The 14,012-nt window shown below is 52.3% G+C and overlaps 1 protein-coding gene across 1 annotated transcript in view; it reads left to right on the top strand.

Moving 5' to 3' along the window:
• The first annotated feature begins 1,595 nt into the window (after nucleotides 1-1,595).
• LOC100905050 (sal-like protein 1) overlaps nucleotides 1,596-14,012 on the top strand; it is a 63,442-nt gene continuing 51,025 nt past the window's right edge. Inside the window, exon 1 of the mRNA XM_029111697.1 lies at nucleotides 1,596-1,692. Within this exon, the coding sequence (XP_028967530.1) occupies nucleotides 1,596-1,692 (97 nt within the window). The remainder of the gene's footprint in view (nucleotides 1,693-14,012) is intronic.

Below are 14,012 nucleotides of genomic sequence, written 5' to 3'. Positions count from 1 at the left end.
ATCCGAATGAGTTCGGAAGCCGTTCCTCGTGGGAACTCGTCCATTGTATGACTGATCGGCCTGATAACTCACAATCACCATCCGTGTTGATTTTCGATACTGTGTTCATCGCATTGAGAGTCCTCGTGGCCATGGGTGTCGTCCGGCGAAGGGACTACCCAGACTGCCAATCGTGCTGTGATTCTCCGCTATGCTCATCTTCATCGGTTATCTCAGCGGTCTTCGGTTGTCTCTTGTCGTCTCAAGAAATCGTCGATCGGATCGATAGACACGAAGACCTCAAAAATCGGCCGTGTTCCGGTCCATCCATTGGAATCAATCATCTCAACAAAACTGCCACGGAGCGAACCGCTCGTGCCGATTCTCGCTTAAATTCAGCCCGATTCGACAAACAGCATTCATGCGTCCGTCGGTAAAGCCGTGTCTGTCGTCGCTCTAAAAGTGTGTGTGAGTGTCAAGTGGGCGGCGCTCGGCGGCGCGGGAGGCTCCGCCTTCGAAAAATATGTATCATACACCAATCATAACTCTCATATTTCGACAAATGCTCAGTCGGTAGCGGGCGGCCGCTGTGGCTTCTCATTGGCTGATGGATTGAGAGAGGGAAGCAAAAATGGCGCCGTGGTTCGTCCCAACGCGCCCTCTGGCGGCTCAAACAAACGACAGTTTTCTAGCAATCGCTCTCGTAGCTATTGTTGCCAAGTGACATGAGATGTGGATGTCGCTCTGAGCCCCGCGCTCGGGACCCACCGATCCATCCTTGAATTGACAAACAGACGGTGGTCGGACTGGATGAACTCACTGACCTATTGATTGACTTGGTTGCTGAACTGACTGAGTAATTGATTGATAGATAAACCTGGTCGGTGCGGAGCAAGCGGTGGCGGCAGCGACATCAACAGAAACGACAGCAGCAATAGTGTGTGTGTGTGCGTGTTTGTTCGTTCTATAGTTTCGCCATCAACCGATTGATCCTCAAAGTGCTCAGCCCCGCGCAACTCCCATCCTGGGTCTCCGGGTCGCAGGCCACACCACTTCGGGGCCCGGTCTGCACTCGGATCCAGACCGGACCTCGAACACCCTGTAAACAGTGTCCTGAAGTTTGTGCGAATCCCGCCGGCCGTCTATACTCTCCAAGTCGAAATCATCAGAACTCTCTATCTGGTCGGCAATTGATAGATCTCCGCTCTAGCGTCAACGACCGGCAACGTGCGTGCGTGTGTTCCGCGGAGGAGAGCTCGACAAGAGAAGATTTCGACGGAAACCTCCGATACTGGAGTTTGAGCTCGAGGGCCCTACTCATGCAACGAGCGCCTCATCATGTATGAATGAATCCTTCTCGCTGCATACATCGTCGCCCGCAGCATAATGGAAGCGAACATCTGAGGGAGATCACGAAAATATTCCCTGAGCGCGACTTCAGAGTGCTTTCAGAAAGAGGGATTCTCGAGCGAATAGTCGAGACCTTGCGACCAGCGAACAGGCGTCCGACGTCGGAGAAAGCTCCATGATGGTAATACAGTAGTGAGAAGGAGTTCGGTCGTCAGTACTAAAATTGGCCCGAGAACATCGAACCCGTTGCAATCAGCTTCGAGAAGATGTCAACCCGGAGGAAGCAAAGGCTTCCGAAACACCTCGATCCCCTGTCTCTCCTGGATCATCCCGAGAATGGCTCAGCAGGATTACTGGATAAAGGTGAGGAACTTTCCGACATCTTCCATAGTTCCGAAACATCATTACTGTTATTCGACTCCCGGGTTTGCGAAATTCGACTCGAGGAGCGCTTGTTCGATTCGTAAGTCGTGATTCGTGATGTTCAACAGAAGTATCCCTCGTCGTCCTTTAACATAGGTAGATCCTGCGTGAGTCGTGGGACCCTCGGTGATGTGTAGATTGATAAGAGAACGAGACATTTGAACAACCCGTCGGGTTTCGATACCTCTGCCAGTTTTCGGTGTTCTGCACGTTTCGGATTTGGAATATCTATTCTATACTGTCATCGAGTGTTTCACGTGCTGGGTCTCATGCGCACGGTTACATCGAGCGTCGTTTCTCCGAGTCGCGACGAATATTTACGAAAACGGGAAGGAAATCATCATCAGCGATCGCGACCCTGATCGAGGCAGACAAAAAGCTCACTTTTCGTCTACTCGGTTGTGATGAATTACCAGCGCTAATTCCGCGATTCTCATCCCACCGTCTCGTCACGGTCACGATAGGTCCCTCTCAGAGTTTTCAACGAAAAACTGTCAGAGAGGAAACGCCAGATTGAGTTGTCGCCGTCGTTGATTTTGTTGTCGTTATGTCGCCGCCACCTACTTGCGGTACTTGACGAGTATCTCGCGTGTCACACGCTCACTCGTCCTCTCGTCCGTCTTTCCTGCCTCTCCGTACAAAGATCGGCTTCGTCGGCTTCTGCCGCTGTTGAGCTCCGACCTGGCTCTTTTGAGGTGGAAAATGTCATTTTTGTTGCGTTAGCGGTTAGCCCCAGAGCCCGCAGCCTAATGGATCTGCTCCGCCATCTACACAAAGAGCTGCGCGGCACCTGCGGGAGTCGCATCAGAAACCCCGTTACGTGTGAGCATGTTTCCATTCCTTCCCAATGGAAAATGATGGAAGGGAATGTTTTCACTTCAGAGGCAGCTCCTCGTCCCTTTCCAGACGGACTTGGGACCGCGTGTGCTGTCTGAGGGAACTCCGCGGATCATAGGGTTTCTCAAGGGTCGTAGCTCGAACGATACCACATCAGAGTCAGCAAGAAATGCGAGAGAAAAAATTATCTGTCCTGCTTGTGGCCGTCCCGCCGGTGCTCCGGTGCTCAAACATATCTATTCACACTCATTCCACGAAGCGCCGAGTGCAGAAGTCGGTGGCGTTCCCGCTCCACTTGAGCCTTGCGAGGAGCATTTGAAAAGCGTGACCGGCAGAAGTCGGACATACCTTTGCTTGACAGGACGGAGAATTTCAGCTCCTACTCTGCCGGACAGAGTATTTTAGGGCACGTCGTTGTCTCTGATATTGTCGGCTCCGCGTTCTCCCATTCACCGTCCTACGGTGGATTCAGAGCAGCAACCATGGGCTAGCACATGAACACGAGATGCATGGCGTGAGTGCTCCTCGTTCGCCTATCCAGCAACAGCGGAACTATCTTATCAGTTATGTAAGCGAGACCGTTTGAATTGGATGAAATGTGATACTGATGGTCGCTCATCTGCTCACACTTCGCGTGTTTCACTGACCGACTATACCTACAGCGCCGAAACGAAAGCATTCAGAGGAATTGATGCATTTTGCTTGATCCTGACCCTGACTTCTAGGAGTCGTATTCTCCTCAAATTGATGATTCCCGAACAGGAGTGGTACGATATTCCACATCCCACGCCGAATGATTCGTCTCGGATATCTCCCTCGTGACGAAATCTCGGCCGACAAAGCCTGAGAGGAAGTAAACACCTGTTCGGAATCTTGGAGTCGACTCTGCTAACTCAGACTACACTCTGGGGAGAATTCAGAAGTTTTATTCTCTCCAACCCTCTTTCGTCCTATAGTTACTTTAGATTAGATCGGAGTCGAATCGACTCACTGTGAAACTTTCATTTTTCGCTGATTAATTGACCCCTCAGCGTGAGGGCACAGATTTGATGGAGTCTGACACCCCATGACTCCCCTAGAGACCCATGCCCTCCACCCCCATATGACAAGCGCGGGAGCCGAAGCTAATACGCTCATTTGGTGGCTTTCAAATAGTGCCGCACCAACTGGGCTAGGAATTGTCCCACTCAAAGGACAGGGGACAGCGGAACGGGGAGTTGGGCGGGCGGGCGCTCGAGCGAGCGAGCAGACTGATGGACCGACGCATGGAGAAGTGAGGGGTATGGAGTGGGGTGGTCGTAGGGGTCGGACAGGATTGATTTGGGACAGGTGCAGCAGAAGCAGCACATATTTGCATACAACAAGTCGATGGGGACCTGCGAAAGGGTAGCTGTGATGTAATATTACTAAGCTCTGATTAGATTGTCAGAGCCTTTTACACGAGGGGGTCTGAGAGGTAAGGTGGAAGAGGCGGAAAAAGGAGCCCAAAGGGGGTGAGTAGAAGAGTCGAATCTAGTGTCAATGCAATTCTGTAGCAAGCATCGAGCGACAACTCATTGATACCGAAACTCAGCAAATACATATTGTGCCTGCCTCGAGAAAAATCTCGCGCCCTGACGCGGCGCTCGGGTTCAGTACCGGGCGAACAAACAGAATCATTTTCATTGTGTGGTCGGCGGAGCTTCCGCCGGGCTACGCCTGGATATTTGATGTCGTCCATAAAGAGATTCCAAAATTGAAGCAAATGGGTTGGAAGTCTCTTCCGTGCGCCGCTCCATCCCTACGAGGTGTGGGAGCGACATCCTCGGGCACCTCTGCCGCTTCGAGACAAGTCATCCTGGACCTGCCGAATGCAATTTCTGGTGCTACGATCTCACTGTCGCGGAGCGTTGCAGAGGAGTCCGGTATTCTTGGGCGCCTGATTGGGAGTGTGGATTCGTCGAATTCCGAGATATTCGGCGAGAACGTTCGAGGAAAAATTATGGTCGAATCGAGAAAGTGAGCCGTGGCGAACTCTTATTGAAGGCGGTGAGCGGAGACTTGAACTTCTGTGGGGAATTCATCGACTATCGGGGCACTTCTGGGTCCTGAGCAACGACGGAATGAAGACTTCCATCGCAGCTTCATTAAGAGATCGAACGATCTTCTCATGACAGTTATCGAATTGTCAGATCATCGAGGTATCACAGGCTTGCTCCGATGGATCGCGGAGGTTCCTCCCTCATCCGACCCGTGGGTTCATATTCTTGGAATCGGGTCTGAAATCCGCGAATCTGGACGCAATGGAGAGACGGATTAATACGATTTGCACGGACTCCAATCAATTGACCTCATCTATGGAGAGAGGCAGGATCTGTACTCCGATTCACCTGAATCCGAGTGGTATTCCTCCGCCTGTGCCGTCGACTACCCTTCGAAATTCGTCTTCCGTAATCCGATGATTCGATGATGATGCCTGATCGTGAGCATCGGAGTGAGCGAGACGAGAAGGACGCACAGGTTCCCGAGTTGGTAGGCAGTCAGTTGAAAAAATGGGCCAGTCTGCCAGCAAAAGCGACTGAGTGAGGCAGGCAAACAGCAGGGTAGGCAGACAGGCAGACCGCGAGCGACTAGACGAGCGATCATCGGCATCTCGTGACCCGTCTCCATTATCGTCGAGGGTTGTAAAATATGCGCCGATAAGTTTCAATCGAAGCGCATAACTCCGTGATAACTTTATTACCACAGCGGCTCAATAGGTCTGTTGCTTGGTTTCTTCTTGCGATCTCTTATTTAATACTTCGATGAACGAAGGGACCGAGGAACGCATTTCATCCACCAGCCGATATGGTCGCCGGCCCGTTTAGCCCACTCTCTCTGTTTTGTCTCGATCTCATGCACATATTGTGCCTGATGGAGGAATGGCCGGAGCCAAACAGGAATATAAAGTGGCATTCAGGCTAGTAAACATATTGTGAACACGAGTCTTCATCCTCTCTCGGCTCGTCGAGCCGACTTTGGAGCGACAGCATTGGACCTATACCGTTGATGCGACGGCGACGATGGCGTCGACGCGACCGGCGAGTTTTTATCAATTTACGATTTCTCTCAACAATTGCATGCTAGAAGGTGGAAAGCTTAAGACGAATCATCATTTAATCCATGATCTTCTACATTCTCAATTGAGCCCCTGAGCGCGCTTGGAGCGATACTTCGGAGCATAGCTGCGGCATTGGATGCGATCGAGACACGATGACGAAGATTAGACGAAGTCGTCATGAGTTTCGTAGTTCTGTGTCAACTACACAGTACAAGGATCTCTACGCGCAGGCGATCGTTATCTTACAGCAGCCGTTGCCTTGCTCAACGAGATCACTGTCGATGTCTCGGGTAGTTCTGCTTTTCCGTACGCGAAATAGCCTGTGAATGACCAAAATATAACCGAAAAGAAGGAGAGAGTGCTAACCTCAACAAATGGCCATGGGCAATTTAGTGTAATTCACTGGACGCCCGTAGATGCGCAATTACGTTTAAGTAGCACTCAAACAGTCGTCGTTTTCAATTCTGCTCTACTACCTGTCAGCGAGCGCGTGTGGGTCTGTGTGTGGCTGTGAGCGCTATGCCGGCACCTACCTTCCTCCTAGCGCCTACTGCCGTTTCTGTCGAGGTAGACATGGTATACTAGCCCGGTCGGATCAGCGCGCCATCGATCCATCAACCGGCCGAGGGACGGTAGACTATGGCTGCCAGAAAAAAATAGGACGGTGTGCCCCGTAATGACGCGCGATCGCCGGAAGCCCCCGTTGGGGTTTGATTCTTGTTTTTTAGCGAGAGGATCCGAGATGGCCGAAAGTTCTTGATTGAAGTGTTGGAGAATGCCGGCGACAACAACAACAACGCCGCCAACACCGACAACACCCGGTCTGCGACTGCTTCATTCTGTCATTTTTGTTTGAGTCGAAGCAGGGCTCACTGCTCTGGCACGAGAAGTATGAGGAGTAGTGCCAGCAGTGGTCGTCGGCATCGACTTGAAAAAAATATCCTAAGTTTCCTGTCTATGAAGCTCGTAGGCGAAAATTTCTCATCATTTTTATAAAATTCAAAGTCAACGCTCGAGCGGCTACGTCTTTTTGTACCTGGTCCAGTCGTCGTTGGTAGTCGTCAAAGACCGAATAGTTGTGTCGCGCTTGTTGAAGAGTCACATGGCGGGTAGCACTAGGTAGCAGTGGCGGCGGCGAGATGTTTGCTTTCTAGCTGTTTGATGCAAAACGATTGACATATTCTTGGTGAATGTCAAATTCGTATATGAGCGTGCGAATGCTGGAAACTTCGTCCCGGGTGAATCTTCCCATGCTTTACTATTGATTCGCATCGTTTCCGAACTCAAATGCAAGGCGCATCACAAAGTGCCTGGGAAGCAGAACAAGAGGCGATGCTTGAATGCAGAAGGAGACATTAAAGATCGTTCACTTGCGCGGAATGCGAGTCGTCACACTTTCAATATGCCGCTACGGTGTGTTAAAGCGGACGAGCAGAGGGCGGATACTTTGGCTGCTGGCAATCGAGAGAGCGAGCAAAAAGGCACTCGAAGTTGCTTCCTCTTCAGCAACCAATAAGCAATATTTGCCACTCGGAGCCTGGTAGCGGCGGCGCTCTTCTAACTAAACGCACTTCCGTTATTAGTAAACTTCATAGAGCTGCGAGCGGCTTAAGTTCAGCAAGCTCCCGAGGCGAAACTCTCGCAATTCTATCTCGAATGTTCCTCTTGTTTCTACTCGAAGCCTTTTAAAAGTTGCATCAATATGCAGAGGTTGCTCCTCGCGGGTCTTACATTCTGAGGGATTGCAATCTCCTGTCGGAAACATTCCCTGCCATTATGAATCAGGGAAGGCTTCATTCCTCTGTTGGAAGTTCCTCTGCTGCTTCACTACCCGTGTAAGTTCCGACGCATAATGAACTTCGGTCGAGTGTCAAGTTGAAAGAGGACTCTTTTTTCATCCACCATCCCTACCACGTGTTGAGCTAGAGCCGCCGCGCGCCGCGAACAGCTCGTAGAAAAAATCACGAAATATTCGACGGAACAAATGCGAGTGGACTGAGGGTGAGCCTTTCCGAGAAAGGAAAAAGCGAAGAAGGGAAAAACCATCGGCGGATGACAAAAGGATCTCGCTGTGGAATTTCAGATTCGGTTTGTAACGAAAAAATTTGTCTCGCGCCGCTGTGGTAGCCAACCGGTGGGCCCTGACATAGGCCAGCAGCCAGATGCTTCTCGGGGTGCTTTTCTCTCATTTCCATGGCCTCTGCGTTCGCGAACTCGTCGACAGTTCGTTTCATGCGAGCGGACTGTTTGCACGTTTTTGCTACAGTGAGCGCCATGCACTGCCGCTACTGTTGCCGTCGTCTCCGTACTGGCCGTTGCCGCCTCTGTTGACGGTTGCGGTGGTGGCGACGGCGGCAGCGACGTCGACTTTGGAAGATACGAGCTTCTAAAAATCTCATCCAAGTTTCCCGCTCCACAAAACTCGTCCGTCGGGATGCTTTTCGCTGAGGTGCACTGTTGAGTGACAGTGAGTCTGCCTATATTGATGCTGCGCGCTCCTCGTTCCTTCAGTCGCGGATCGGATGGTTGACGTCGCCGCTGCTCATCTTATGTTCCGTTCTGCCGATCCACCGGTCCGTATCTGCTTGTCTATTCCTCGAGTCCGGAGTCGCTGCCTTCAGTACTGCGCGAACGGTCGAGACGAGGAGAGGCGATGCCGGTCGCATTTACTCATCGTTGCGTCGGATTCGACGGTCTCGCGGTGGGCTAGAAGAGCGCCATGACAAGTCCATGGTGATAATGATGATGTTAACGCTCCTCCTGCCAACCGCGATCGTTGCTGCCGTGGCGAAGACAACTGTGTGAATGGATTTATTTTGTTCTGGACAGAAGAGCGCTGGTATGGGCATCGGAAGCGTCCGCCAGCAGGAGATGCCTCTATGAAGCCTTATTGCATCATTAGAAAAGCTCCCGCAACAAGTTGTCGGTCTCTGTACGAGAGATTCGAATGCAAGGTCTCCCGATGGGCATTCGCGTTCTCATTCGAGGCTCCCTCTACCCCATTGACCGCAACAATTTCGGGTATTGTCGAACGGCGATGTGGTGCATCGATTGCCGTCTGGAAATGCATTTCTACTTCGCCTTTGTGAGAACCGGTGCAGCACAGCTACGTTTCCCACCGACCTCGGATTGGAATACCGAATATGTCGGCGTCATACCACCGTAGTCGGGAAGAGTCGGCCTATAAAATGCAGTCACTGGAAAGCGACGATAAGCGATTACGGTTCCTCTATTGAAGAATTCCCAGTGAGGTTCTCATCGTTACTCTGATTGTTTGCTCCCCTGCATTCATGTCGCCGCCGCCGTCGTCACCGTTGTCTCGTTAAGAAGTGACCAAAATCGAGGGAGTTGTTCTCCCACATTGTTATCGGTCCGCAGCCATCTCGGTCGCTTTTGCTCGCTTTTCCATTTTCTTTCTCGATGCAGATTTATTCCGGAGACATTTTTGAATTCTGCCGCCCCTGTGACCGCTGTCGCCGATGCCGGCGGCTCGTTATCTAGCCGGGCCATCGGCTTACGCTACAACGATTCCGTCCATGGACGGTACCGCAGTACGTACGCTATTGTTTACGTTCGGGCTCGGAAGAGACGATGACGACGAAAAGGGCGATTTCACTGCCACCGACTTATGGAATGGAATTGAGAGAAGCACCACGAGCTGATGGCAGATCTCCCATTCACTCGGGAGAATTCCTCTGAGTCAGCGCGAAAGGGCCCGATATGAAACCGGGACGAGCCGACGCAAAAAAAATCGTTGAATCGAAACGAGTGAAGTCGAGTTATCCGAGTAAGAAGTCGAATCATTCCTTGACGCCCCGCCCTTAATTGTTGCCGTGGATTGACATACGAGAACTCGCCGTCGTGCGACTCGACTGTACGTCATTCGTGAATCTTTGTTTCTTGCGCGGCGCTCACGTGGCTGCCACCCCAGCCTCTGCTCAGAATTTCCCGAGTCTCCCGCCGAGAGGTAACTGATAGAGGTGGGCGTTCAGCGCCGCGGCATCCCGAGTCACATCTCGGAACGCACCGGAGAAATCGGTGCTCGTTTCGACTTTGATTCTTGTACCTTCTTGACATTTCAGCAAGGGAGCTAGTGATCTCGAGCATAATCTGCTCCGGAAATCGCCGTGATGCATCGCAGAGTCGCTGCTCACGAGTGTTCTCCCCGGCGATTTATTCGGAATGAAATCTTCCATTCAGGCGACTCTCATTGATTTTCGTCAATCTCGTCGTTGAGGTCAGATCAATGCACGAGGGGATCGTACCCGCGTATGGTATCGTAGTGTCATCATAATGTTGTTCCGAATCCGGCAGTTCGAGTTGCCGCAGACTCGTTCGGAGCCGAAAGAGCAAAGATGTCCCTTGCTAATGGAATGCTAAACAGCTTTCGCTTCGCTGAGGCGCGCGGTCGGCGGCTCGACGGACGGACGAACTGGCTTGCTGGCTAATCTTTAAAGTGTATCTCTGAAAACGAACTGTTCTCACCAGAAGCGATACCGGCCGCGGAAGAATCAGCACTGGAGAAGCGATCGATGGCGGCTGTTGGACTCATCTAGAGATTCTCTCGATCGTTCGCTCATTCATTCATCCATCCATCCATGGGGTAATCCATGTAGCGATGGATTCATCCATCTGTCAGCGGCAACAACACGCTGATGGTAGCAATATGCAGTTCAGAGATGCAACGCTGAGCGAATGAGACCACGGGCTTAGCGCAACGGAGCGTTCCGAGATGATCTCCGTAGGCGCCGCGATCTCTATTCTGGCCCAGTCATTGTGTCAGCGAGCCGCGCGAAGCGTTCGATCTCGCTTAGTGGAGCGTCCGCTCGTCGACTCGCTATTCCAAATCTATCCAGGAGGCTCGTTCGAAAGCACGGATGCGGAGGTCGGTACTCGAACAATCGACCCACTCAGTCGAAACGCCGAGCGTGCGTACAAAGAGCGAAAAATCGTGAGAGCCTACCGAGACTCCGATGAACCCCGGTTGACAGAACATTTTCCATAGTTCGCTGCGTTCCGTAGTCGGTGCTGAGAGAGTTCGCAAGCGAGACATCAGAGGATATCTTGGGAATCATGGATGACGGCATCTCGACTCGAAGCGACGGCAATCTCTCCAGAGCTGATCTTTTCGTCCAGGCTAGTTCGAAGAGGTTCATTTACTAGGTCTTCGAAAGAGAGGAATTCTGAGACGGGCAGTGTACGGTCAGTGTACGGTCAGGAGGTGTCTCGAGACTTGAGCCTGGCTCGTGGTCATCGACTCGCGGTCCGTGTACTCGATGCGCTTGACGTGGGGTTGTGAAGACTGGAAATTCATAATTGATTCTCGTCGGACCTTCGAGCGGTCGAACCGCTCACCGGACCGCCCAGCCGCAAGCCACCGGGCTGAACCAATTGAATGCTCCATCGATCATCGTTGCTCAAGGAGTTTGAATTATTGTGGCCGCGCCGTAGGCGACCGATCGGGTTGTCAGGCTGGGGAAGCATTTTTAGAAAGCTCGGTTTCTGGAGATTTGTCGCAACGAAGCGACTTTTTCTCATGGCCAATGTGTTCGACCACGTTCCAGTTGGTTCGTTCTTTCGGGTTTTTGTCCCGTCGGGTTTCAATAAGTTCGTGAGCTGTTTCGATTCCATCAGTGAGGCTTTTTGGCTCTTGCTGCAGGAGCGCTAGCGGTGACGTTTGTCGTAGCAGTAGCCGTAGGAGCTCCATACTTCATCCTTTCCGATCCCCTCCGCGAAGTGGTCCAGAGGCTGGCCGGCTGACCAAGCGGCTGACAGGCTGGCCGGCTTGCCTGCTTGCTCACTTTCGAGACGGCCGGCGGGCGGGCGGGCAGGCAGATTTAGCGTGGCGTGTCGACCGCGTACATTCACAATTAGTCGCAGTTCACAACATTCGGTCGCGCGATTCGAGCTCAACAATTCCGTTGTGCGATTTCCCAGGAAGATTCGCATCGGAATTCACGCGGGTGTCTTCTATTCCAGCGAGATTTCGATATCGAACACAATATCAAAGAAGGCCGGTAGCCGCCATCGCGACGAAATATCGGTATAGCGCATAATAATTATAAGACCGTTCGGAGACACCATCGAGCCATTCTGATATGTATCGCGTCTCAGCTCTCACATCGCTGCTTCTTTTCTCTGTTCTCCTCTCCGCAGCTTGGTGGTAAAAGTCTTCTTTTTCTTCCTGATGCCTCCGTCGATGCAGCAGCGGTATAGGTAGTGGCTTCCGACCGGCGGCGCCGGCGGTGGTCTCGGTGGAAGCGCGCTCTCCCAGAGGAAAAGCGATCCTGTTTTTTCTTCGCCACCTATCCGTCAAGCGTGCTCCTATCGTTGGTCTACTACTGAGCCCCCAAAAATGTTGCAGCGAGCCCCCTTGTTCCATGGCTTCTTCGTCGATCGAGACTTCTGCCGCTACTGCGACCGCCGCACCGCCGCGGCATCGTCAAACACCAACTCGAAACAACCTCGATGGAGTCAGTCTGGGCGAGAGACCTGACAGGGGACCAGCAACGGGAGAGAGAGAGAAAAAAAGGCACCTGATCTTGCGCCCTCGCGTTCGAGTTAAACCCCACTTTGTAAAAATTTGACCCCCGTTACAATATGGAGTGAATGTTGACTGGGCTCGAACTGAGAGTGAATGAAGAACTGAACGCGGGAGAAGCGAGTTAGCGAGCGCGCGAGAGATTGAGATGAGGCGAGATGAGAGGACAAAACAGGGGGCTCGCCAGTCTGCTAGTGGCTGTCGGCCGCTCGGTCGCCCGGCTTTCCCCTGGGGTCTGAACGACCGGCTCCCCAATGAAGTCCCCATAAAGCATAACATGAGACTCGCATTAACCCCGAGCAGTCGTCGTGATGGCTCATTTAGTTTGAGTCACAGCACCGGCGATTGCTAAGTGTCTGTAAGGAGTCTGTCAGTCCTTTCGGGACGCCGCTCGTCGACGATGAGGAAGACCAGCCAGCCAGTCAGCCGGTCGACCTACCGACGAAACAGTCAGTCACACTCACAGACAGCTTCCGAGCTTTCTTTCCTTGTGTACGATGTCCAAGGAGAGAGTTAAGTGAGTGAATGTATCTCCCTCCGACATGTACGGACAGGATAGAAATATTCGGGGTAGAGCCGCTTGCCTCGCTGGAAGGGAACAAAAGCTGGGAACGATGTCAGCGATACGGTGGTGCGAGGGGTAGTCATCGTGCATTGATCATCGGAACATCTGGACACTGTCCACTCTCTAGTAGCACTATTCAACTTCACTATTCGATTAAGGCATTATTAGGACCGCGGCTCTCGAGGCCTCGAACACGGTTCTCGAAACTGCAGATACCGATTCCCTTTCGTGGCGGAAGCCTGCTTGCTCCTCGTACCAGAGAGATAAATTCCTTGTTCTTTGATGAGGGAGACGATGACGATGAAAACGGCGTCGAGGGCGGCAGGACATGCGCTCTCAAGCAAGTAAGCCATCCCTTGGGGCGGAAATCGAGCGGAAACGCTTTGTATGGTAACGAGGAAAGTATTCTCTCCTCAATAGGTGGCAGGGTCCGCTCGGATGGGTAAGAACAGACATTCTGGAGTGCGGGGACGCTTATCCGAACTCTCTGGAATTATCGTGAGCAGAACGCTTCCATCGGAATAGGATTTTCCTCGCAACCCGCGGGGAGTTCCCGATTCGCGGTCCCGTTCCTCGTGTCTCCTGTATGCATGCCCCTCCGAGGCGTTCGTCGGCGGTGCTGCGCTCGGAGTGGATGCGGGGATGCACTCTTCCCGCATCGTGCACTTTTTGGCTTCACTCGTTAGAAACCCGATACGGAGGGACTCCCGACCGGGATGCCAATAGCGGGTTCAAGCATCGGGGTTAAACGGCGTGAAATGCCAGCAAGCCGACTGGGAGTATTGGTGCCATCAGGAGCAACAAGCGAGGCTCACGTGACCCGCGCCTGTTTGACACATAGTATGCTGCGAACTCGAGTGTCACATGGAGTCTCTGATCACTCCACTCCGTCGTGAATCGATAGATGTCTTGTTCGAAGAGGCATGAGACTTCGCTCCTATCATTCTGGTTCCTTACAGAGGACTTCTCTCAGGTTCGCATCGAAGCTCAGCGGCATTGTCTCTCAGGCGTTGTTGGCTCGGTATCGATCAAACAATGTCGGCTAGATTTCTCTAGACGTCATCGCGAGCGGCCCAGACTCGCGGTTCCGAAGAAGCGCCCCGGATGGAGGAGCTGGGTCCGCGCGGTAACGATGAAATGTGTTGATTCCATTCTGATTTCTTGTGCAACACCCAACCAGAATCAATGGGGGTGGTTCAGGTGCGCAGTGCGGTCGATTTTTTTCTCCATTCTTTCTG

The sequence above is a fragment of the Galendromus occidentalis genome, unplaced genomic scaffold, assembly GCF_000255335.2.
Source record: "Galendromus occidentalis unplaced genomic scaffold, Mocc_1.1 scf7180000077460, whole genome shotgun sequence".
NCBI classification, from domain to species: domain Eukaryota; kingdom Metazoa; phylum Arthropoda; class Arachnida; order Mesostigmata; family Phytoseiidae; genus Galendromus; species Galendromus occidentalis.
Note: the sequence above shows the minus strand (reverse complement) of the source record. Positions and strands in the feature narration are given on the sequence as shown.